Here is a 27,723-nt window from a genome sequence, read left to right as displayed (position 1 = left end):
TTAGGACTCTGTAGTATGTTTCAAAAATTTTATCTGAAATGGAGGTGTGTATTTGCATGTAATTAGTGGCTTTTCTCATGTAATGCAGTATTCGAATATAGATTATAAAATATTATGCAGTTTGATTCAGTGGGAGTCTGCATAATTCATGGGTATATTAACCAAATGTTCTGAGTGAAAAAGTTAATGCTAACATGGGCCAGTTTCAGAAAGATGAAGAAATCTTGGCAGTCTCAAAGAAAGAAATTGTCGGTTTAAATGAGAAATTTCACAGTAACTTCAATCATTAAACTAAAATATGCATTAATAATGAAACGCATTCGATAAACTGTTCAGTAGCTCCGTCAGCTGTCTGAATTTATTGAGTATAGTGTTGCCAGCCACTTAAATAATACAGCATGCTCACATGATATGTCACGGGTGGATACTTTTAGCAGTTTTTATAATATTTTCCATTATTAAATGACACTTATTTTAGTTTTATTATTGCAGTTTTTGTATAACATTCTTTGTTAATGCTTAATATCTGCTATGTCCTTATCTTGCTTTCAAACTTCCAAAATTTCTCAAACTTTCTGAATTGGACCCGTGTTAATATTATCACAAATTAGGGGTGAATATAGACAAGGTTTGGACTGGTGAAACTATTTATTGACCACTTATGCACACAACTCAGAACTAGAAGCAGTTACAGTGCCATCACTTATCTCCATGATTCACAAATCATCACAGCACCCTCTAAGCCTTTTTGCAGCCTGCTGTGTCTTCATCAGCTGTTCCCTGGTGACGGCTTCCAACAGTGTAGATTCTTCTGCTTCATGCACAGCATCCAATGCAGAACCAAACTCTTAACTGACTGATTGGCTCTGCCTTTCCTTGTTATAACTCCTTGAAAGAGACAACATGGAAATGTGTGTGTGTGTGTGTGTGTATATATATATACACATGTAGGTCGTACCGAAAGTCATGAGCAACTTTTTTTTGCATGCAACCTGGGAACAGCAGGCGAAAGAGAGTGCAGTGGAAGGTGGAACAAGCTGTTGTGTTAACCTTGAGTGTCTTGTGACATCAATAGCTTGCATCACGTGACCAGTATCACTCCTAACAAAATGGCCAACAACAATATGTCGTTTCGCCAGCGTGCTGTCATCGAATTTCTTGTGAAAGAGAAAATCCCTGCTGCAGAAATTCACCAGAGACTTCAGCATGCTTACGGAAGTGCGTGCATGGGTGCAAACAGTGTTCGAAGATGGGTGTAACATTTCAAAGATGGGAACACCAGCATCGAAGATGAGCCTCAGAGCAGTCATCCTCAAGCATCCCCAACTGAACGCAACAAGGAAAGAGTGGATGAGATCATTCAAGATGACAGGCATGTGACTGTGGACACAATAGCCCAAAAACTTGGAATAGGACACAGTGCAGTACAGGAGATGATTGAAAGCTTGGGCTATAGGAAAATTTGTGCTCATTGGGTCCCGCGGTCCCGCAATTGCAAAGATGGGGTGGGAAGTTCTTCCACACCCCTCCTATAGCCCTGATCTGGCACCCTCCAACTACCATCTTTTCAGATTTGTGAAGGATCAGCTGCGTGGACAACGTTTTGAGACAAGGGAGGCAATTCAGAAAGCAGTGCGTCAGTGTCTTCGGATGGCTGGAATGGAATTTTACAGAAGGGGAATTTTCAAACTCCCAGAACGCTGGGAGAAATGTGTACAAAGAAGTGGCGATTATGTGGAAAAATAAAGAAAGATGTGTAGATTGAGGTGGTGTATTTGGTTTGTCAATAATGAAGCATGTTACTTTACAAAAAATTGTTGCTCATGACTTTCAGTACGACCCTCATATATTGTGACATGTCTAACCATTGCTAGGCAACAGGAGTTACCATGAAAACAGACCCTTGATAAATGGTCGGTTACCAAGTTACGTGACAGTGGAAACAAGGTTACGGAACAATAGGGAAAGCGGTGTTTCTCTGTACCGTGCTGAGTAGAGCCAAAGCGCGCTAGTTGCTACCCAACAATCAACAACTCGGCAGTGTTCCCCAGCAATGCCTGTAAACATGACGTAACACAACAGTGGTAGCTATCGCGTAACTGTTTTCTGTGTTGTCAGTGCGGAAGCTACATAAGGATTGAGTTGTGAGTATTGAACCCGTTACTAGTATCCAGTATGAGGTGAAGTCCATTGTTATTGAGTTGTATTGAGTGAATGGAAATGACTGCAGGTGAGGTTATTTGTCACATGACACACACCCAACACGTGACAGTTTGGTGTCAGAATTGGTTTACGAACATGAACACACCTCAATCTAAGACCTAAAATTGGACTAAGACTACAGGGAAAGCCAAAGATGGACACACAGCAGATGATGGAACTCCTGCTGAAAGAGGTGAGTGCCTGGCAAGAAAAGATGGATGCAGAAACAAGAGCTACACAAGCAACGACAGAAGTGACCAAAGCAAGGATGAAAGCCATGGAAGAAAATATGGGCACCAGCCACAAGGAGATGGTGGCCAAAATGGACGAAGAGATGATGGCCTGCCAAGAGATTGAGGAACGTCTAGAAGAAGAAGAGCCGACCTCAGTGGACAGGAAACCTGAGGTGGCCTAACAACAAGAAGTCCCCATAAAAGACACCGAAGTAATGCAGGTCGGAGCACCGAAGAAGAAAAGGCGTAGGGACAAAAACCAGCAAAAAATGAAGAAATGAACCCAGGGAAAGGATGGGTGCCGAAGAAGTATGGCCATTGCCTGCAGAGGGGTGAGCCACCGTGTGGAAGTGGCACAGCCGAAGAAAACTAGCAGGAAGGTGTCCCGCCATGCAACAGTGGTGGCATGGCGCAAAAGAACATCTTCAGGAAATCTGCGACCCAAGGAATGTGTGGCAGCGTTCCCCAGCAACGCCTGTAAACACAACATCACGCAACAGTGGTAACTATCATATAACTGTTTTCTGTGTTGTCAGTGTGGAAGCTACATAAGGATTGAGTAGTGAGTAATAAGACCATAACTGTCAAACGGTAATAAATATCTGGTCATGAGCCCCAGGAGGGTGCTCGACACCAAGACTTACTGACTGGCAGGTCGTCAGTCGCTGTGTGACTTTTACTTTGATTGAGCCAGCTACTAGTATCCAGTATGAGGTGAAGTCCATTGTTATTGGGTTGTATCGAGTGAATGGAAATGACAACAGGAGAAGTTATTTGTCGCGTGACACACACCCAACACGTGAAAATTTATATATATGACCGGGACTGATTTTTTTGTAAATAAGCCGCACTGCACAGCAGCTGTGCGATGTTGAGAGAGTGAAGCCACAACCTCCACCCCCCCTCCTGTTAGGGTTAGAACCTGTTCAGTCCTGTCTGGAAGTTGCTAGAGTGATGAGAGAACAGAAGGTACCGCGGAGCATGGAACAACACATTGTGATCAAATTCCTCGTTGGAGAAAACGTCCAGTCCACTGAAATTCACCACAGACTCCAACAACAGTATGGGGAAGAGTGTCTCTCACGGACCCATGTGTTTGAGTGGTGTAAGTGCTTCAGAGAGGGCAGAGAGCGCGTGGAGAATGAACTGCATGATCGTTGGCCGCAAACATCCATCACCGAGCCGAACATTGATCGTGCAGACGTGCTTATTCATGAGAATAGGCGCATCACTATCAAGGAACTTGGAGTAAGATCCAATCCAAGCGGAAGACAGGTGGAAAGTGGGTAGCCTTCCTTCAAGACAATGCACACCCCCATACGGCCAAAACAACAATGGAAACTCTTTGGAAATTGAAATGGAACCTTCTGACACATCCGCCATACAGTCCCGATTTGGCCCCTCTACCTGTTCGGAAGGCTCAAATCAGACTTGCAAGGCATGTGGCTTGTGGACAACGACACCGTCATCCAGACTGTTCGGGAGTGGATACGCCGCCAACCACAAGTCTTTTTTTGGGGGGGGGGGATCAGGATGGTTCCAGAAAGTTGGAAAAAATGTGTTGACTCCGGAGGGGAGTACGTTGAAGACTGACATGTGCAAGTAAGTGTTTAGCAATTATGTTTCTTTTTTTTTTAAATCAGTCCCGGTCATATTTGAACCACCTAGTATATAGAAACACACACACAGTTAAACCTGCTTTACACAGACTATTTATTAAACAGAAATATTTTCAGGTCCCATGACTTTGGGTCTGAAATAGAAGTTAAATGTTCTGGATTAAATGCAAACTGTCTAACACAGAAACAGAAATCAAAATAAGCCTTTATACAGAAAATTTCCAGTTTTCCGGAATGCATCATTTAGAAGAATTTTAGGAATCCTATACATTCTACAGAATTTTGTTAGCGGTACTGCACTATCTGCACTGAAATTCAACTGAACTGTTTGTCCTTTCTGGAAATTTTACTCAGTAAAGGCTGCTAGGCCTACATTTTTACTTTAGAAGTTGTCATCGTAGCTACAAAGACGAGAGTTGTACTTGATCTTAACACAAGAGTAAAAATGATTCTTACAGTCAAGCGAGATAAATTGTCTGTTACGGGTGAAGTTACTGCTAGTGTAGAAAATGAGAATGATGAGCACGGCTTACAAAATTGCATGAATAAAGCTCCTTTCAGTAGCTGCAATGATGAGGACTACATAAACACAGACAGAGATATGCAAACAGAACCGGACACAATGGATATAGATGCGTTAGTTCAGAGTTTTAGAGAAAGTCGAAAAAGACGAGAGGAGGAGGAAGAGGAAGAAGCAGAAGAAGAAGAAAATGAGATTACGATAGAGGAAGAAAAGTTTAGAGTGAAGACTTATCAAGATGCTGTCAAAAGTTTAAAGTGACTCTAGCAATTTGCGATACAACAGAATGATTCAGACATGCTTAGTGTAATTTCTTAAAAAACTCTGCTTGAGTTCTGGTAAAATTATAAAAAGTGAATACTGCAATTTTTTCCTGTTCAATGTAATGTTTGCATGTGTTCATTGAATATAGTGTGAATAAATTAATGAGTATGGTGTTTTATTTTGTCTCCAATACATGCATGTCCTGGTTTAATATACCTTGATTGAATGGAAACTTGGCTTCAGCAGAAATGTCTTCTAGACCCTTGAGATTCCGTTGAAGACAGGTTTTACTGTATATAGTTACTCAAAATCACTGAATAATGTGCCCATGAATTGTGACAGACTCTGTGTAATTCACCTTCTATAACCATTTGAGGATAATTTTGTATGTTATTGCTTTCTGCATTTATGTTTGTTATCTGTAATTATATTTGTTACTTTAACTTGTAAGAATGTATTTCTCACATTGTGGTTGGTCACCTCTCCTCTAATTCTGACATTTGAAATGCAGTAGACTAGCAAATTAGACATTTTAAGGAAAAAGTGCACATCTCAAGGGTGTGCTGCTTCACACACAACTTACCTCATGAATTAACACAAAAAGAGTGCATCAGTAAATTATAACCTACAAAATCACAGACTTATTTTTTGAGAGGATTATTATTCAGTTGTGTCCGTTATATGTTAACGTGTGTTTCAGACAGGAGCTCATTTTCAGTTGACTCCAACTCCACCAGCAGTAATTACCAGTACTCGTGGTGGCCACAAGAGCAAGTTTGCTGTTTATGATATCAAGGCACTGGACATTGATGGCATGTTCAATATTGCAGCAGTTTATAGTTCATCGCGAGTTTATGGAGTTAACATTCCACCAGTATTATTTGCTAATAGATACATTATTGGTAGGTCATTTCAGCATGAATATGTAACAATTTCAGGCATGGTATGGAGTCTTGTATGAAAATTCCAGTTTCCTCACCATTTTTAAATGTTACATAAGTCCTTATCGGTAGCATAGTGGTTAAGGTACTGTGCTACAAGCCGGAAGGTCGCGGGTTCAAGTCCCGATGAGGTCATTGGATTTTTTTCAATTGAGCTAATCCTCCCGGCCGCACTAGGCCCTGGGGTTTACTCAGCCTCTAACAGAAATGAATACCAGGAATTAAATGATTTTCCTGGGGAGTGAAGCATGGCCGGCGCATAAGGCTGACAACCTTACCGCCATCTCTGAGCCAATTGTCAAGGTAATGTGGGACCCTTAACGTCTCACAACCCTATGGGCCTTCACGGCCTGTTACAGGGATAGCTTTACTTTACTTACATAAGTCCTTATACTTAAACAGTTATTGTGTTTTTGGACATTATCCATCATCCTGTTTTTTATTTCAAACACAACGTGTTGGAGGCTGGATTCTGTCTCTGTCTTCAGGTAAAAACCTTCTCAGTTGGGCCTGATTGATAGAGCTAGTTTGGAGATAGTAAATAGCTCTGTTGATTGGGTCCAACTGAGTAGATTTTTACATGAAGATGGAGACGGAATCCAGTCTCCGAAATATTGTTTTTAGATAAAAAACAAAACAGTGGGTAATGTCCAGAAACAATAATTATTATTAATATACTATTGTCACAGACTTTTAGATCTTACCTTATACTGATTGATGGCAGGGTCAAAGTTGTACGCTGTTAACATTGTAAATGTGAATATCCAGTATTGACAGCTTTCTGCTCTACAGTAATACCACATTTAATGCTGGGATGTGTTTCTGGGATCATGAGCACCTTCTGAAACATTTTAATGTAGTAATGATGGAATGTGTTCATAAAATTGTAATTTATTACAATTATACGATAAATTTAAATCCCTAAATATAGTTAAAATTGTTAATTTATTTAGAATTATATGCAAGACATGAATAATGCATAAAGATTGGCTTCATGTATGGGAATACAAAACGGCAAGAACAAGCAGAAACCTTACATAGAGTTGAAGTGACTAATCAACTCTCAGTAGTTGGGTGGGTAAACATTGTTACTTCTTTGACCATGACAACAGTTAATGCAGTGGCATCACCTTATATGAGAATAAAGAGCATTATATGGGGTTGCAGGATATTATTGTACTATATTTTTCCATGATAATGCAGAAAATTAACAAAATCTTGCCACAAACTTGGATCTGTTATATAGGCACAACACATAATTTCTTGGTAGCAGAAAATAACTCCCTCTCCCAGAAAAAAAAATATTGAAAACCCATAGCTTCCTCCATTTGAGAAAACCTGGTAAGATGTTTCATTAAAGTACTGGAAAGAAATAAATGCCATATTTGTTCAATTCAAAGATGGCCGTCAATTTTAAGACACCCCAGATTTAGTAATAGATTTTCCAGAAAAACGATGCTATCGACTTGAGATGCAGTAATGAACACAGGTGTAAAAGTGAACAGTGCCTGATCTCTCTTCATCACAATGTTTTGGATAATATTTTAATTTAGCATTTCCAGCCTCCAAGCCCCATCAGGTGTTTTATATAATGTCGCATGTAATGACTTTAATAGAAATATGCAGAAATACTTTCAGAATCTCCTTTGTTGCTATCTTTTTGTTTATTATTCCATGACTGGTGTTATGGACATGGAGATTTTCTTTGCACTGTGGTCATATAATGTAATTTTTTGATGATTGTTAGAAACCGTCAAATGTAAAACACACCCTGATTTCAGAAATTGTAAAATATGAAGAGAACAAACAAAAACAAAAAGAAATGTCTTAGAATCAAGGAAGTACATTATATGATACACATAACCATGGTGTTATGTAAATAAAAATAATGTGCAGTGTTTAAGACTGAGTTCTGTTATTTAATTAATTTAAGTAGTTTTACTTAGCAATAGCTTGTTTTAATTTAGGTACAGAAGTTTTTAATTTAAGTAAAGGTAATATACAGCTCAATTTAATTGGGTATTGGAGCTATTTAAGGAGAACCTAACAGTTCAGTATCAGTATAAATGTCTCCATTATCAATATTGAATTCCATGTGAAACTACCCGATTTTATTTAGACACTCTCTCTCCTGGTGACTGAAGAGTAAAATCTGTTAATTCAACAGATGTAATTTGAGAGATGTATTTATACCATGCAAGTACTCGTAATTACTGGACTTTTATGTTACCAGGCTATGGCCAGGAACGTGGAGGAATTGTCACCAAACTACACAATGGACACTGGCAAGCACTGGATGTTGTATATTTGGAAAACATTCCATGGTTTATACCATTGTATCTTCATACCCTCAAGATTGTTGCAAATGGAAAAGAAATCAAACCGTGTAAGTTTTAAAATTGTCCAAAATATATTTTCCTCGAGAAAGAGGGTTGCTAAAATTTGGTGTTTTAATTTATTACTTGCATTAAACTGTTGTATTTATAAAATAATTAATAAACATGGCAATGTTGCAAATATATGTAACAGTTATTTGCAGGGTTCAACAAATAATTTGTCATCTGTAACAGGTGAAAAATTAAGTCCAGCAACTGGAAAAACTTTGTTTCTTCCCTTAATATTAACTCACTCCATCTTTTGAAGCATGTTCACATAAATTGCAAAAAGCACATTACCTTTGTCATGTCTGTCTCTGCCCATCCATCTGAATGAAAGAGCTTGGCTCCTTCTCCATGATTTTAGTCCGCAAGCGAACTATACCGACTGAGAAGTTTAGTGCCAACTTTAGCAGATAGAGGGTGTCGCGTGGTCAGCGCAACGGATCCCCACGGCCGTTAATTTCGGTTTTCTTGACCGAAGCCGCTATTTCCTTGAAATAGCTCCTCAGTTATCATCAGGAGGCTGAGTGGACTCCGTCCCAGACCCACTACTTCTCAGAAAAATTCTGGTAGCACCAGGAATCGAACCCGGACCTCTAGATCTGTAGCCAGGAATGCTGACCACTAGACCACAGAGGTGGTCAAGCTTGGCTCCCACCAGACAATTTTGTTTCAGTTTATATTGGGGAGGTTTAAGTAGTCTTTCTATTTTGGTTAAAATTGGAAAGAAGTAATGGACCTTATGTGAAGACCCAAAGGCAGTATCTTGCTCTCTGCTCCTCCACTGAAGAGAGTACATTGGAGTTGCAATAGGAGTGAAGCCATGGCCATCCTGTTCATTAACTTCACAGCAGTTTATGATCTAAACTAAAGATGATGGCCAGAGAGTCACAGTGTGTACTTACAGCTGTCTGTCTATTCTGAAGTGAAACATCTTTCATTTTCAGTTCTTTTCATCGCTCATTTATTCTACTTCGATGATGTAAATTGAAATGTCTTTGATTTTTAGCGTATTTATGTTAGCCACCACCAGTTTTAGTGTGATTGTTTGAAAGGAATTGTCTTTGGGTTACTGTTTTCATATTTCATTACGGAAGTTTTATTCAGTAATTAAACCCAGGATCTTCAGTTTATCTTGTGACATTGTTGTTAGAATACATGGCTTTGGATTATTCCAGTAGCATCAGTTCTGCTGTGAATCCTGAAGTGCCTGGTTGCTATATCAGAACTCTTTACTGCTCACGACTGTCCTTGCATAGGTGAGACACTGAGTTCATTAAACATGAGTCAGGTTCTTTGTTTACTGCAGACTTTCAGGCAGCATTTTATCTGCATAAGAAGCAGAAGGTAAATTGTGACAGTAAAAACTAAATGGTCAAAACACAAAGATTAAATATCTGAATGCGCCTCAAATGTATGATATACATATTGTCACATATTGGGTGTATAACGCGACAAATAACTTCACGCCGTATTTGATATAGCGAATTTTATTTCACATTCGCACTTACAATCACACAATTGACAGTTTTAGAACTACTGCTATCTGCAGTATCACAAATACTACACTCCAAATGCCACAATACAACTGACTGGTTGCTGGCTAACTCGGAACTAACTCGGAGGTAGCTCAAGGACTCACTCTGAATAGCCTTCACTGCTCCTCATGTAGCCTCGATCGGACAATACAGAAAACAGCCATGTAATAAGCACCCTTGTTGCCTGGCGCTGTGTTGCTAGCAACGCTAGTGGTAGTAACCGCTGTTACTACCGTCGTCTCTCGCAATCCTGTTTACCCGCGCTGCCTAGCAACCCGCGGTACCCTTGGTGACGTCATTGCTGTTGACTCGCGTTGCATAGCGACCAGGATGCTAGGACTTGGCTAACTTCGGCTTCGCTCGGCGCATCACGGCTGGCAGGGGGGGGGGCGTCATCCATAGCTCAACATGTCACAATATATTTCCTGTGTGCACATTATATAATGAAAAAGACAATTGGTCTGTTTTATGTATCTTACTTACATGTTATATGGGAGCCAGGATAGCTGAGTCAGTATAATGACTGGCTATGCGCTGGACAACTGAGCAGTCAGAGTTCAAATCCTGGTAGGGTCAAGAATTTTCTGTTCTCCACATCATCCAGACTGGGGCCCACCCTGTCTCCTGTCCAGTGGGTACTGGGAGCTCTTTCCCCAGGGTAAAGCAGCCAGAGTGTGAAGCTGACCACTGAATTCTTCCCATATTCATTTTGTAATCTTTTCTTATGTTAATACTGTGACGTGTTGCGCAATGGAGGACACCCCTCCGTCCCCAGCAGTACATGGCGGCATCGTAGCGCTGTCGTTACTATGGTAATAGGCAAGTCAACACCCCGCCCCTCTCCCCGCGGTGACATAACACACAACACCGCAATTGCTACGTACCTATAAACAACTCCCAACAGCATTGCTACGTAACAGGCAAGCATTGCAACTATATAAGGGAACTACACAGCCGCCGAAGGCAGTTAAAAGTATAGCCGCCGCCGAAGACAGTTCTCCAGTCAGCAGTGAACGAGTTAAAAGTGTATCAGCCACCGAAGTGAGTTCTCAAGGCAGCAGCCTACAAAGCGAGTTGGAATATAGCAGCCGTCGTGGAAAGAAGAACCTGACATGTGTGATAATCAGTGATAGTTCGTGATAACTGAGTAATAATTGGGAGTGTGTAATACAGTGACACTTATATAGCTCCCGTACTGTGAATACGTGTAGACTACTGAAGATAGAGTGAACAGATTATTGCGAATAGGGTTATAAAGTGTGAAATCCTGCAACTGTGTTGTAATTAATTGTAGCCGATACTTGTAGGTTGTTAAATAAACCAATTAACAATCTGAACGGCGTCTTCAGTAACGAAACATGTTACAATACATTAATCTGAATGATTTCAAATGCAGCAAATGTGTGGAACCTTCAGAAATTCAAATCTGTAGGTACAGTTTCCAGAGGTAACCCCATCATTGATCCACTCTTGCATTGTAAGTTATGTCTCCACTGTATATACTTGCCTTGATTGATGGAAATTTGTTTTTCCCAAAAGTCAAGATTACAGTCTCAGCTGAAGCGTGGGTATGTCTCACCGCTGTGTGGCAGTCCTATCCATAACTGATAATGACATTACATAGGAACAGCACGGCAAGCCAGAGGCTTATGTGTGGTGCATATGGACTATGATGGGGCTGTTTGTGTTAAGACAGGAAAGGATGCTTGCTGCTCTACATTTCAGAATTTCTTATCTTGTCATGCATTGACTAACAGCCAAAACATTAATATTATCACATGATTGTGTGTGACTGTAGACGGGGTTTGGATTGGTAACTGATTTATTGGGTACTTATCCTTATAACTACAAGTAACTATGACAGTCTTATCTAGTTACACCCTCCAAAGAGCACTTTAACTACAGCACACATAAAGTCCTCTGAGTCTTTGCTAGTCGTTGTTTGGTAGTGGCTTTCAGTGGTGGATGTTCCTCTTCCTCTGGGTTCCTGACCTGTCTGAGCTACCAGCGTCTCACTTCTCACAACTTCAACTCTCAACTGAACTGCTAGTCCTCATTATATAGTCCCAGCATGGACTGCACAGAAAAAGTTTCTTCCATTATTGCGTGTTCTCTTGTTGCTGAGGAAACATGTCCACAGAGCTATTCCATAGCAGTTGCTATTGTACTGTCACGTGTTCACACAGCTGTTATTTGGCAATGGGTCTACATGTCACAGTACAGGGTGTGTGGATGAAAGGTATCCAAAATAAAATAATTATATCTCAGAAAGCATTTATTGCACATGTTTTTGGTTTACACCTTTACAAAGGGAAACTATCAAAGTTTTTCTGAGTATATAACTTTCTCAGTAAATTTCAATGTGGGCTTCCTTGGTGGCACGACAAATATCCAGATGATATTTGAAATCATTCCACATAGCTTGAAGTATATTTGGTGTTACTGTAGCCACAGTGGCCCTTATGTGGGCTTTCAGGTGTTGAAGGTCATTGATCTTAACCTGGTAGACAGTGTTTTTCACATAACCCCACAATAAAATATCCAGTGGGGTTAAATCTAGCAAGCTAGGAGGCCAAACGATAGGTCCACCTCTTCTGATCCATCTTCCAGCCATCACTCTGTCCATGTGATTCCTAACATGGTGGCAGAAATATAGTGGTGCCCCATCTTGTTGGAGGATAGTTTGAGGTGGTAGTTGGGGCAGCGCATACAACTCCAGCATGTCCAAGTATGAATGTCCAGTCACAGTCTTCTGAAAAGAAAATTGTCCAATAAACTTGTCATGCATTAAGCTGACCCATGCGTTCATTTTCGGGCTGCCTCTCCCCGACTCATGTGTGACATGTGGATTTTGACAGCCCCAAAACCTGCAGTTGTATGTACCTGCTTACAACTCCTTTGACATGGAACCTTGCCTCATCCGAGAAGCACATTTGGTGGAGGAACTGAGGTGACACATAAGTTCTTCCTAGCACGTTCACAGTGAAGTTTGTGTGTGCTACTTGGTCACTCGGTTTTAATGCATGGATCATATGAATCTTGTACACTCTTAGGCAGAGCCTTTTGTATAGCACATCACGCACATGGAATTTTTAACTGCAAGCAAGCAGTACAAATCGATTTGCTCGGACTTCACTGGAATGACTCTCTAATGTGATGGACTTTTTCTTCAGAGATCCGTGCCTTTCCAGGAGATTTTATACGCAGCAGACTACCTCTAGTCCTCAGTTTGTTGTTCCAGAACCGAATGCTTTTCTGTATAGGAGGTTGACGTCCATATTGTGTTCAAAAATGATGCTGGACAGCCGTAAGAGATTGAAACTCTGCTAGCCTCAACATGCATTGAAGCTGTTCCTGTGGTGTAGACATGACATCATTACTGAGCTCATCAGAGGTCACCAGCTGGCACATGTGCATAAGCCAGGCATGAAAAAACTTCTTGAGTTTTCCTTTCTGATGACATAAACTGGATACATGTATGACAGTTTCCAAGATATAAATTTTTTATTTTGGATACCTTTCATCTGAATACTCTGTATACACAAAACTAATATTACATGCTGGATTGGACGTTCTGGCACCAGTGGCTACGAAGAGTATGATCTTCTGGGTTTTAACGCCATATACGTATTTCAGTAGATATTTGCCAGTGTTCTGGAGTAGCATACTGCCTTCATGTTCGCGGGGTCTCTTGCTTGGTTTACTCTTCAGCTGTGAGGATGAAAGCACTATGTCCTTCTGGAACACTGGTGAACTCCCATCAAACTACACTGAAGTGCAATATTGCCTGCTATTGTAAATTGGTGTGAAACTTGATATCTGTTGCTAATGGAGAAATGGGCTGAGGGTGTTAGATGTTGAGGATGAAGTTGTAAGAAGAGTACTTGACCTACAAGGAAGTGACAGGAGTACAAATATTATATTTTTGGACATTATGCATCATCCTGTTTTTATTCTGTGTCCATCTTCAGGTAAAACCTATGCTATCTATGAAACGTTGTTTTTTAAATAAAAAGAGGACAATGGATAATGTCCAGGGACATAGTATTTGTATTAATGTGCTATCGTTACAAACTTTTAGATCTTATTTAAGTAACAGGAGGATGGAAGAAAATTGCATGACGAGAAGATTAATAATTTGTATGTTCCACCAAATATTAAGGTAGTGAATTCAAGGATGAAGAGATGAGTAGGACATCATAGCTCACGTAGGAAAGATGAGAAATAAGCAGAATTGTAGTTGGAAAATGTGAAGGGAGAAGACTAGTCAAGAGACAGTCAATGTGAGGAAAGCATTAAATGGATCTGAAAGAAGCAGGGTTTGAGGATATGGACCAATTGAATTAGTTCATATTAGGGTCATTGGTGGGTTTTTATGGAAACATTAATGAGCTTTCAGATGTCCTTAAAGGTGGTAGAGTTTTCTTGATGAGCTGGATGAATATCAGATTTCTGTGTAGGGCTCTGCTCTGTGGAGTTAGCTAGTTACCACTGTTTGTGTCTTTCTGTGTTCAGTGTTGAAGCGGTTCATACCTGGAAAAGCACGAGCTCGACCCTACTACCTTGAGGTTGCTTTGAGACTTCCTGCAAGATCCATAACTGAGATATCTCTTGAATTTGATTATGTGTTCCTGAAGTGGCAAGAATATCCTCCTGATGCTAATCATGGTTTCTACATTGGTGCAGCTGTCATCACATCTCTTCTGCCGGTTGGCAGAAACTATACAGGCCTCCCACAGGATGGCAGCACTATTACCTCAAGGTACTGATCAGTTGGTTCATACATAGTAAAGTAAATTGTACAGTCTTCAGGGTTTTGAAACTGTGCCATCTGTACCCTCTTACGGTCTGCTGCCACAGCACCGTCACTCTTTGGCATCTTTCGGCTCCGTCTACCCTTCCTCAATCGGAGGGGGAAACGGTGCTCCGTCATATGGCTCCCATGCTGTGCTCGCACACTCCCTAAGTTAGAGTAAGGGATCCAAGCTAGCAGCGAGGTAAATCTAGTTACAAATGATGGCAATCAATATAATAAAAAATAACAGAATTTAATAAACACAACTAACACATAACCAAAGACAAGAATTCATCATTGTTACAGCGAATGAGCCCAAGAAATTAAACAGAACAACTCAACTAATTGCACATTTACATGCTCGCTCACAGCGGCATCTAACTCGGGCAGAATGGCCCATATTTACTGGAGCAACAATTTGCCTTGGTTGCATGAAAACATAACTACTACCTTCTAGCCGGGCCACAGGCTGAGTCTAAACCAAATACATGATATAAATTATAAACACAGGTTTAACTAAACTGGTACGAGTCGCTGCCGTACTATAAACCCAACGACAGGTGACCGCGGCGATCTTGCCAGCCGCGAACCAGCCCGCTACTTGCCGAAACCAATTTTGGACTCCCAGCCGAACAGGAATTTGACAAGCACTCCAGCTGGCTCGGCGCCGCGAGCAAGGCCCTATGGATCCATAACCAGAACTGTCTTCCGAACTCGAATTAACTTCCAAGCAAGGCTCCCAGGGGTAGAAAGGAGGGGAGAGGGCAACACCACGTGACCCAGTCCCACATGGGGAGGGGGTGGGGGATAAGTTTAAGAACCTCCATCAAGGGGCTGGAAGCCCATGAGGTCATACCGGAGCCAATACATGGCTCAGAACTATGTATCTCAGAGAAAGCCAGATGTTTCCGCAGCTGCTGCTGCTAGTTTCTTGCATGGTTTGCTCTTCACCCTTGAGGATGGAGGCAGTGTGATCCTTCAAAACATCAGGTTTTCTCCAAACTGCATGCTTCTTTCTTGGCTTTCTTTTGACCCAGAAGATGGAAGTGATATGTGCTCTGAAATGTCAAGTTTTTACTCAGTAACTTTTAATCTTTGATAACAATTATGTACAATGTAATGAAACTGTATGTAAGAGAATATGATTCACATTCACAGATAAGTGTTTTATCTGTGACATTTTTATTGTAGGCACTCTTTATTCAAATATATTTGAAAACAAATTTAATAGGTCTTCATAAGAAACTGTCATATACTCTGTTAAATTTTGATAAGGATTTGTGATTCCAAGCTTAATGAAAATCCATTATATGAATTCAGGTTTCTTGTTTCAGTGAGTATGAAGAAAATTGTTGCCTGGAATGTAACGTCATTTAGTCTGGTAGAAGTTTACTGATGTTTCGGATGTTTCCCTCTGTCCTCAGAGTCAAAACATTGGTAAATTCTGCCGGTCTGTATAGCATCACGTTCCACAAAATAGTGTTCTTGAAAATAATTTGTAATGGTAGTTTGTGTTTGTAGACATATGTCATGAATTAGTTACCTAGAAATAACTTTGTAAAAGATGATAATCATAATGTTCTTAGAGTATTTTCAAATAGGCAAGAAAATTATTTGAAAACCTGAGAAAGTATGAACTTCCATGTATTGATCAAATTCCAAGTGAATTGATGCAGGTAGGAGGTAAAACATGTTCTGAAGGACAAAATAACCTGTAGAAGCTTATCCAAAGGATGATGTGATAGCCAGGGTATGACATTCTATAGGATTTGTATACCACCATGCCCAGAAGAGTTTCTGTACTATTATCATTGACCTCCACAGCCCTATGTGGGCCCTGGCCTTCTTCAAGAACTTTTTTCACGCTTCCCCATTTAATACCAGGCTTCTCCAGTTCCTCTGTCCTAGCAGCTAGATATCCTGGTCCGCGCTATCTCCCATCTCAGTTTAGGTCTATCAGTTCCCCTTTTTCCTTCTGGCCTTTGTTGAACACATCCAAGTAGGTCTGTCCTCACATAAAGTGACTGGTATGTGAAACTGATCACTCTTCTCTTAAATGGTGCCAAGGTCAAGGATATTTTGAGCATTCATATTCTGGATTTCAGGGTTGTAACACTGTGTGTAGTCTTACAGGGTAATACTGATCTTTCAGAGAAACATACAGCCCCTGTCTTCACAACTAAAATGTGTAGGTTCAGGAAATGCCTGGCATGCAGGAAACATATCCTTGTGAAACATCAGTATCTGTATACAAGGCTACATGGTGTCTCAACCTAAAAGACTAGAATATGAACAGTCACTGCCATGAAAATCTCAGAACTTATGTCTTAGCATATACTTCCACGTAGTGATACAGCAATTAAGGGTTCTTTGGAGAGCTGTGGATACAGAAAGTGAACCGAGGGGAGTCTTAAATTGAGAAACTTTAACACTTAGGTTCTTCACCTAGAATTGATGAAATTGAGTGTTAAATGAAGACTTTTAACCAGCCAGGCTCTTCTTTTCTATGTTCCTATGTCTCCCATGGTGGCACATTAAATTCCCCCAGACATTTAAATTAGTCACTGTGGTGTTTAATTTTATAATTTTTGTCCCTTTTTAAAATGCAATATCTCAATCATGTGTCAATATAGAAATATGGAGCAAAAAGCCTCTGAAGGACCAGTTATCAGACTTCACTTACCTATGTTTTCATTTCTATAGCCATTGCATTTAAGTTTGCATATATTTTTTAGTACTTTTGGTTCTGTTCTCAAAAAGTCTGCAACTGACCTTGATTTCCATTCAGACTACATGATCTCACACATATGCCTGAGTCATGCACATTCAGTATGCAAGTTGACTGGCGCCTGGTGTTTAGAAGTGAAACGTGATCATGAATGAATGAATGAATGAATGAATGAATGTATGTACGTAGGTCATACCAAAAGTCATGAGCAACTTTTTTTGCATGCAACCTGGGAACAGCAGATGAAAGAGAGTATGGTGATAGGTGGAACCAGCTGTTGTGTTAACCTTGAGTGTCTTGTGATGTCAATAGCTTGCATCACATGACCAGTATCACTCCTAACAAAATGGGCGACAACGATATGTCGTTTCACCAGCATGCTGTCATCAAATTTCTTGTGAAAGAGGAAATCCTTGCTGCAGAAATTCACCAAAGACTTCATCGTGCTTATGGAAGTGCGTGCATGGGTGCGAGCAGTGTTCTAAGATGGGTGAAACAGTTTAACACATTGCAGACCAGTTGTTTTTCTTTAGGGTGTGACAGGAAATGAGCGTGATCATGTTACTGGCTAAGCTAGCAAACATTCCCGAGGTCAACTAAGCAGCAGTTATGATGCAACGTGGCCACACAGTCGGTTGCAACATAGCGCGTCAGAAAAGGGCCAATTGGCCCGCCCAGTCCACAACGCTATAGGAACATAGAGGGCCAATTGGCCCCTCTGGTCCTGAATTTGTTAAAGATGGGAACACCAGCATTGAAGATGAGCCTCAGAGCGGTCGTCCTCGAAGAGCCTCAACTGAACGCAACAAGGAAAGAGTGGATGAGATCATTCAAGATGACAGGTGTGTGACTGTGGACACAATAGCCCAAAAACTTGGAATAGGGCACAGTGCAGTACAGGAGAGGATTGAAAGCTTGGGCTATATGAAAGTTTGTGGTCGTCGGGTCCCGCGGTTATTGACCGAAGACCACAAAGGTCAGCGAAAAGCCATCACCTCAGAACTGTTGCAGAGATATCGACATGAGGGCGATGATTTTTTGCTCTGTATTGTGACAGGTGACAAAAGCTGGTTTCACCATTTCGAGCCTGAAACGAAACGGCAGAGTATGGAATGGCACCATTTGCATTCTCCATCAAGAAAGAAGGCAAAGACAGTGCCATCAGCTGCAAAGGTGATGGGCACAGTCTTCTGGGATGCAGAGGGGTTTATTCTGGCCGAATTCCTGGAACCTGGGCAAACCATCAATGCAGCTCATTATGTCCAGATGCTGCACAAGCTCTGTCGTGCATTGCATGATAAACGTCCGGGACGAAACATCATCATCCTGCATGACAGCGCTCGCTCCCACGCCGCTCGCTTCACATTGGAAGCAATTGCAAAGATGGGGTGGGAAGTTCTTCCACACCCCTCCTATAGCCCTGATCTGGCACCATCTGACTACCATATTTTCAGATTTGTGAAGGATCAGCTGCGTGGACAGCGTTTTGAGACAAGGGAGGCAATTCAGAAAGCAGTGTGTCAGTGTCTTCGGATGGCTGGAACGGAATTTTACAGAAGGGGAATTTTCAAACTCCCAGAACGCTGGGAGAAATGTGTACAAAGAAGTGGCGATTATATGAAAAAATAAAGAAAGATGTGTAGATTGAGGTGGTGTATTTGGTTTGTCAATAATAAAGCAAGTTACTTTACAAAAAATTTTTACTCATGACTTTCAGTATGACCCTCTTATGGGGGGTGGGCCTTCTTGGCCCTTGCACCACAACCACAGTGATCTATTGTGCCTAAACGCGATCATAATAGTCGCCTGACAAATCTGTCTAGCAACACTGTGTATGTCTCAGTGATAAACAGAGTTTCTTATTGTGGTGTGGACTTAAAAGTTGTACTTCCTTTGCACTGTTCTGAACTGAACTGAACTGTTCTTCCAGACATCACTGGAAGATTGTTATCTTTTACAGACTATGAAGTCATCACTAAAACATCATATCACCAGAAACATTGCTGCAACTCAAGTGACAGATACTGTGAATATTTTATAATTATGTAGTTTTCAAAACCTGCCTAGCAATGGGTCCTAGATCTTAGATTTAGATTAGATGTGTTTCCTAAAAATTTCTGGGCTATTACTTCTATAATGTCTGGCATACAGAGCAACTCAGAATATTCCAGGGGGTCGCTGGGGTCTTCTAAATCAATATTTGTGCCAGGCTTGCCAGTAAATGGAAACTGTTGTCTATCAGAACCTGAATTTGTCCATACATCAGGTTGCATGCTACTGTTATTGCTGACATTTTCTGCTTCATCAGAGCTGACACTTTGTTCCCCACATAACGAAATTTTCACATTTATTTCACTATTACTACTATAATCACTCTCTGAAATACCACTGTATTCATCCTCTTGTAACAGTTCGTAAAACACCTCATCACTTACATGCATCTTCTTGCTAGGACCTGCCATAATGTTTAGTCGGAAGAACTTGAACTCAGGACAGCTATCAAGCAATCAACAACTTTCCGTCACACTGAAGTAGCTACAACATCTTGCAAGTACAATGTACCAGTTTCCATTGGTGACTGGCATTTTGTCTGCAACGGAGTAGTTAGAAACATGTGTGACGTCTGTAGACATCATGGCCATTATGATACACAGTACCGCATGATGTCTATAGGCATCATAACCACTTGACTGGTTAATCGTGAAACATTAAATGGGTTCCACTGCACCTCCACGCACTTTCAAGGCATGTTACTTAAGCCTAGGTGTAACGTGTCTTTACATGTAAGAGTGTAGCTTAACCCTTTTTGTGGGGTACAGAATATATGTCAGTTGATAAGTTAGATTTGGTTACAATGGGTTAGATTACAGACATAGGTACTTCTTTATTCAAAATTAAACAAACTAAATTAGCATGGAAAGGGTTGGTGGAACTGGCTGTGGAGTTGAGGCATTGATACTGTCTTCCGGAAGGTTAAAATTACCTACCTTATTTTCACTAATTTGCAGTAAAAATAACGTCCATATAATTCCTTGGCACTACAGCCCCAGTGGGCCTAGGCCTACCTCCATGAACTCCGTTCACTTCGTTTTTTCTAGATCTTACACATACGGTAGGACTCCTTGGGTGAGTGATCAGCTCATCGCAAGGCCTCTACCTGTAGACAAACACAGAAAAACGCACACGAACATCCATGCCCTGAGTGGGATTTGAACCCACGATCCCGGCTTCCGAGCGAGCGAAGACAGTGCATGCCTTAGACCGCTCGGCTACCATGACCGGCAAAGTTGTCCATATACTTAATTAATTAAGCATCATGCCCTAAGGATGTATGAGGGAGTGGAAGTATAGCTCCACATATTCTTAAACATGGCAGTGGATGGAGGTGAGTAATTAGGTTCATGTCTCATTGGATTTACCTCTGAGTAAAGCTCCCACAGTACCCACTGGATAGGAGACTGTATGGGCCTCACTTAATGACTTTCCTGTAATTTAACAAAAAAGTTGAGTTCTTCATTTCTGTTTGTGTTGGGTTACAGTTTCAATGCGTCACGAGATGGTTATTTGGTTCAGCTCAGGACAGAAACGCTGATTATTACAATGCCCACACCAGACTTTAGCATGCCATACAATGTCATTTGTCTTACCTGTACTGTGATTGCTCTGGCATTTGGACCTCTTCACAATATCACCACCAAAAGGTAGGCGAATTGATATAAACTTTCAGCATTAATGAACTGATAACTGGATGCTGTTTATGTGTTAGTAATACAACCTTTGTCCATAAAGTTCCGGACTGATTTAATGTATTGGCTTAGGCAAATGATGGCAACTCCAAGAAAAGGTGTTCTAAATACGGGGCATATTACGGCTCGCCTGTGTTATTGACGTTAGTTCACTTGACCTCCGCTAGGTGGCAGGGCCTAGCGGAAAACTCGTGTCATTGTCAGTTGCAGATTTGTGCTCTGAGAAGAGTGAACGTTCAATTTGAACAGTGAGTTAACATCAAATTTTGTGTGAAGCTGGGCAAGACAGTCACAGAGACATTGCAGCTTCTGTGTGATGCCTGCAGCAATGAAGCTTTGTCTCTGGCGCGAGTGTTTGATTGGCTCAGGCGATTCCTGTTGGGCAGGGTGTTGGTGGAGGATGGCACAAGATCAGGCTGGTCTGCAAGTTCCCGGAACGGAGACAATATGGTTCACATCAGAGACATTGCAGCTTCTGCGTGATGCCTACAGCGATGAAGCTTTATCTTGGGTGCAAGTGTTTGAGTGGCACAGGCGATTCATGTTGGGCAGGGTGTTGGTGGATAAGGGCACAAGATCAGGCCGGTCTTCGAGTTCCCGGAACAGAGACATGGTACGGGAAGACCGTACTGTTACAGTGCACGTGTTGGCTAATGCCCTGAGTATCAATACGTCGATATGCCACCAAATTCTGTGAGAGGACTTGGGTAAACGAAAACTCAGTGCCAGGCTAGTCCCACACACACACACACTCAGGATCAAAAGAGGTGTGAGCTTCAGTTTGTGCCGATTTGTTACACAAGGCACAGAATGATTCCATGTTTGTCAGTAGTGTAATTGCCGAGGATGAATCATGGTGTTTCCACTGTGACCCTCAGATGAAGAGGCAAAATGCTGAATAACGGTCAACGGGTTCTCCAGCATCAAAGTGAGGTGGCAGCCATCAGAAACAAAGACTATGATGATTTTTTTTTATGCCAGGGGTATTGTTCATCACGAATTTGTTCTGCAAGGGCAAACTGTCACCCAAGAATTTTACATCTCCATACTCAGGTGTTTGCGCAAGGTACTTTCATGTCATCACCCTGACCTATGGGCATCTGGACAGTGGGCTTTGTTGCATGACAATGTGAGACCCCACACAGCTCTTTTCTCACTGAACACAATGTTACTGTGCTTCAGCAATCCCCATACTCTCCTGACCTTTCTCCATGCTATTTTTTCTGTTTCCACAACTGAAGAAAACACTAAAAGGATGGTGACATTAAAATATAGAGGCTACTCAAGCAGCTGTGACAACAGCTAACAGCCATTCCAAAAGAGGCATTCACCAACTGCTTCCAGGACTTGCTGAAACGGTGGCAGCAGTGTACTGACTGTGGAGTTGACTACTTTGAAGAGGACAGGAACCATTAGTTAATAAGTTGAATTTTTTACTTTTTACAGACTTAGTCTCGGAACTTTATGGGCAAAGGTCGTATTCCTCTATGCCAATCACAGTGGCCATGCGGTTTAAGGCATGGCTGTCTGTGTGTGCATCTATTCTGTGATTATGTTGTCCTGTGTGTAGGTAGCGGCCTTGCAATGGGCTGATCACTCATCCAAGGAGTCCTGCCATCTATGTAAAAAAAGATTATGAATATTATATTTAAGCATCCTGTTGCACTCTACACGATAAATGATACAAACTCCGTCCTAAGTGCAAACAATATACATTTATATGNATGTAGATGTTGATAATACGAAGAACGTGACATTGTGTTTTTAAATGTTAAGTTTTAGACTGGGTTCAGTGTGGCAGCAACGTTAAGAGTATACACCTGATGATGGCCGATAGAGGCCGAAACATGTAGTGTAGAAAGAACAAGATCAAAGACATATAAATGTATATTGTTTGCACTTAAGATTATGAAACTGAAGAAGGGGCCCTGGAGCCATTGATGGATGAAATATTCCCCTATAAACTGAATACAGTGTGCATCAATGGAAAACGTTATGAACAGTGACCTATTGCATTTATTTGGTTTCACCAGATATGAATACAGTGTAAACATAAAAGCATACGATTTTTCTCGATTATCCCACTGAAAACAGAGGTCTGTTTCCCAAAAATAGCATCCAACAGATGACCATTCCGCTGTAGGCACTCAGTAAGTCTCTTCCTAGAGGTTTTACCTGAGGACGGGGACAGAATCCAGACTCCAAAATGTTGTGTTTTCAAAAAGAAACAGGGCGGTTTTTATAAAATAGGCAAGACAATTGATCATCAACATCATCAGTAATCTGTCAAAACGACAGGTCCACAGTCTCTTCCAAAACAATTCCTCCACTTAGTGCGATCTAGAGCTTTCTCCTTCAAGTGACAGTATCCTCTTCTGTCCCCAAGGCCATCCAGCATCTTCTTACATCTTCTTCCTCGTCTTCTTGTCACTTCTATCCGCTCCTCTATCTTTCCTTCAAGAACTTCTTTTAGAAGGCAGTTTCTGCGTAAAACATGACCAATCCAATTAGTCTTCCGTTTTCTCATTTCATGTAGGATAATGTCCAAGAATATAATATTTGTGATCAACAATATATTGATTGCATTCACTTTAGTAGGCCATCCCAGCTGGTTTGGAAAACAGTCAATTTATACGATTTATACTAGTGAAGTCATGCTGTTTATTTGTCTATTGCATAGCAATGGCTGTACACGCTACATTTGTTATGTTGTTTGTTTCGAGGTCTTTGCCTAGCAACAGGTTTGTAACACCACAATATTCAAACAAGACCCACCGAAGATAATTGTTTCCTGTGATGTGACAACATGTGTTGTGATAGATGTTACTGATGTTATGGAGAAATGTGATGTCTCCATTTCCAACCCTGAAGATGCAGGCAGCACATTCCTCCAGAGTGTCAGTAAGCATCTACTGGTTCCCACTGCGGCGGCCCGGGTTCGATCCCGGGTCTGGCCAAGTGGGATTTGTGGTGGGCGAAGTGGTGCTGGGGAAGGTTTTCTCCAAGTACTTCGGTTTCCCCTTCCAATCTTCATTCCACCAATTGCTCCACAATCACCCTCACCTATCATCTGGGGCTGGTACAATAGGCCAGAAGTGGCCGCAGTACAAGGGACTTAGTCCCACCCCACTAGCATTAAAAAAATCTCTTCCTAAAGTCACTCATTACTCTTTGCAACATCTCTACGGGAATTCGTTCAACTTCTTCCTGAATTTGATGTTCCAACTCCTGAACTGTGTGGGGTGCTGCAGCTTTGAAAACTTGGGATTTCAGATACCCCCAGAGAAAGAATCACATGTGGAAAGATTGGGTGACCTGGCTGGCCATATGGTGTACCCATATCTGGAGATAATATGGTTAGGAAACAGGTTGTTCACAACTGCCATGGAAGCTCATGCAGTGTGTGGCACGTAGCCCCATCTTGCTGGAAGAACGTCTCTTCCTTGAATGGAAGGCGAGCAAGTGCAGGAGCTAAGAAGCTCTATAACATATGAACACAACGTGGTCCAGTCAGAATTACAGCCCTTTCTCACTCATCTTCAAAGAAGTACAGGCCAATAATTCCAATTCTGTATTTCAGCATCCCGTTGCAATTGTTCAACTTAACGTCCAATATTTATCTTCCGTCAATATTGCAACACTCTTCCATTCACCACTCAGTTTTTAGTTTAACATTATACGCCTTGACACTACATGTTTCGGCCCCAAACGGCCATCTTCAGGTGTCTTGATATGTTACAAATATTTTATTAAATTGTGTTAAAACTGCTACACTGTCTTAGTTTGTGTTAAAATCACACACTGTAGTCCTCTTTTCAGGTAAAACCAGATAAAATCCTTTAAAGTTCCTATTATAACCACGTTATTTTGGTGCATATTATTTCACCTCACACGGGGTGTCATCCATTTTTCTAAATGTATGTCTGTCCAGGGTTTTTTGTCTTGGCAGCTTGCCCCTCATGTTTGTAGCCTACTTTTCAGCTATGACTGCCATCTGTAATTTATAAGATCCCTAGATTTATGTTCGTTTACTTTGTACTCACATGCCCCTGGTTTGTGTGTTTCCTCCACAGCATGTGGTGTCTTTACTAGTGCAGATGTGGTGTGTTTGTTCCTGTATTTATATGCCCTGGTTGTGAGGAGTGGGGGGAGGGTATAGTGTTATGTTGTGTAATTTTGTATAGTATTTCAAATATAGGGTTGTGTGTGTCGATGTTGCTGTCATTCATATGTAAATCTTTTTTACTAGTTTTGTAAATATGGTATTTACAATACTTGCTGCAGAGCATTGGTTTCAATCTTGGCTGACCTCATGAGATTTACGGTTGATGATGTGACACTGAAGCATGTTTTTCACAAGGTGAAGTTCGTAATCTGATTTTACTAGACATCAGAAATTTCACAATCTCTGTGGGTGGATTTCAGATTACTGTAATTCCACTGGTCAAGTTTTGTTGAAATGCATTCAGATATCGGCAAGAAGAATATAAACATCATGTCGCTCCATGTATGCCTGCGAGTAGTGAAGTGCAACAAAACTTTAAATTTGCACCTTGGATTTTATGTTTTTCCTCATTTTACACACTTTTTCTCTTGGTTCTGACCAGATCATATGAGAACAACAGTAAATTTTATCCTATTTCATATTTTCTCAAACTTATGTTTTTCTTGAATTTGCATGTCGTTTCTCAGTTCCTGTCAGTGGAAGTATGATCTGTGTTACGTTTACAGTGTCTGGGTTTGGAAAATCCAAAGAAACGTCAACACTGTTCTTCTCATGTTCAGGGTGTCTCTTAGTAAGTTAGGCGTATTGCAGCACATTTGCTCTATGCAGGAACTGTTGAGCCACAGAGGCCTTGGGGCATGCACGCAATTGGAGAGTTGCAGATTGTATCAGCACATTGCTAGGTGACAGCTCTGTGAATGCTTGGATTGTGGAACAGTGAGTAGGGGTCACATTACCTCTTGTGTTTTCGGAAGTGATGTCACATACACCCCCACCGAGCCCATTGCTACACAACGCTTGCTAAACGCCCTTCTGCTGTAGGCTGTGACATCATGCAACAGTGAAGTGAGCTGTGTTTCCACTTGTCCATTTGAGAGTTTATAGGAGAAATGGAATTCCTAAGAAGTCGGTCGGAGTAGTTACACGTTACAAGATAAGCACGTGAATGGGGTACAGAAAAATACTTGAGGTCAGCTTGCGAGGATCTAAAGTGTGATTAGAAGATTTTATGTGTGGTAATCACTGATAATGAGTGATAGCTGAGAAGTCATCCAGTGAAGACTTACTGTGTGCTTCCAAGGCTTCATATGTGCGACAGCGCAGTGATACTGGAAGTGTAATTGGAAGATCTTAGGTGTAATGCATGTAGTGATTTGAGTGCTAGTTTCTGTGCTGAGATCCTTTGCTAGGAGACTAGTAGAGACTGAGAATCCTAGTGTGTGCAGAACAGTGAACTGGAATGTGTGTAACTCAGCGATAGCGCTGTATTGCCTTTAATTTAAGTGTAATTGAAAGAGTGTGTAACCAAGTTGCTAATAAATCCAATCATCCAAATTAGAACCCATCATTTCATCATGTGTACTCCCCTACTTGTGACAGTATCTTTATGCATGAAAGTTTTACAGCCTTGCATGATTAATCTTTTGCTGACTGTAGACACAAACACATTTTTACATTTACTGTTATACTTGTATTTCTGCCAGCCAACTTTTAAAGTTGGGTATCATTCAAGCATTGTTTATATTACATCATTTTTCAATTCCCTATTTTACACTTTCTTCGACTTTTATTTATTTTTGGTGTTCTCTTCAAAAGTGTAAAGTCAGAGTTGCATTGTATTTTGTTCTGCCTGTATGCAAGGTTGAATTCTGATAATTGTGTGAAAAACTAAGCAGTGTCTGAAAGCATACTTGCTTCTTTCCAGGTTAAGACTGAAGAATAAGGAACAGAACTATGTTATTAGATGGTTCAAATCTAAGTTGACACGATCATCAGAAATGAAAGAGAAACAGAGCTGAAGGTAATTTGTAATATGTTTAAATTTGGGAGGTGTGAGAATTACTTTTCAGTTTGAGATGAAATCCAGATGAGCATGTGGAAACATTTTGAGAATTCAGATGAGACTGAGATTTCTCTATACCAGACAAATTGTTTCACTGTAATCACAGATCATAATACTAACCACTTTTTCACAGTGCATTAATGTGTACTTATCCTGTTTGGCATCTCTTCATAGTGACAGTTTTCCATACATCCTTGTATATAAAGAAATCAATTTTAGAACCATGTCCTTTCTCACCATGGACGGAAGAAACGGAAGAGAGACATACTTCATAGTGTGCTGCCAGTCATTATGATTCTGATAACATTGTTTAATAGTTTGTGTGCTGTTATGCAGAACATAAACAGTCTTCTGGAATTTCTTGAAGTCTGAGACTGAAAATTCATGATTCAAATCAAAATTAAGAATTTTTCTCAATTCAGTCTCAGTAATTCAGGACTTGCACATACCTGATTCAGATATCTAAAATATTTTCCATCTAGTGCAATGTCATTTGTAGTTAGAAATCATGAGTGATTATAAACTCATTAAACAGTATTGTGCATGCAGCATGTTGACATCTAAGATGTCAATAATTTTGATCTAGCTGTAGTTTCTTTTTTCTTCCCCACTTTTTGTAATGCCTTTATTCAGTGTAATTTCATTTGTGAATTAATAAGCTCCTGATAACTGTTTCAGAAAATTCTTATAT

The 27,723-nt window shown here is 40.8% G+C and overlaps 1 protein-coding gene across 3 annotated transcripts in view; it reads left to right on the top strand.

Annotated features, from left to right (window-relative positions):
- The window catches only part of LOC111868008 (GPI transamidase component PIG-T), a 34,686-nt gene that overhangs the window by 6,036 nt on the left and 927 nt on the right, over positions 1-27,723 (top strand). For 2 of the 3 annotated variants that reach the window (XM_023858340.2, XM_023858339.2), the window contains exons 6-10: positions 5,539-5,740; positions 8,013-8,165; positions 14,211-14,457; positions 20,758-20,919; positions 26,895-26,990. In XM_023858340.2, coding sequence (XP_023714108.1) covers positions 5,539-5,740; positions 8,013-8,165; positions 14,211-14,457; positions 20,758-20,919; positions 26,895-26,988 — 858 coding nt within the window. In that variant the 3' untranslated portion in view covers positions 26,989-26,990. Of the gene's footprint in view, positions 1-5,538; positions 5,741-8,012; positions 8,166-14,210; positions 14,458-20,757; positions 20,920-26,894; positions 27,168-27,723 lie in introns of those variants that run through there. The other variant, XM_033752892.1, reaches the window with a different exon arrangement.

The sequence above is a fragment of the Cryptotermes secundus genome, unplaced genomic scaffold (assembly GCF_002891405.2).
Source record: "Cryptotermes secundus unplaced genomic scaffold, Csec_1.0 scaffold508, whole genome shotgun sequence".
NCBI classification, from domain to species: domain Eukaryota; kingdom Metazoa; phylum Arthropoda; class Insecta; order Blattodea; family Kalotermitidae; genus Cryptotermes; species Cryptotermes secundus.
The sequence above is the reverse complement of the archived record's forward strand: the minus strand, read 5'-3'. Positions and strand labels throughout refer to the sequence as shown.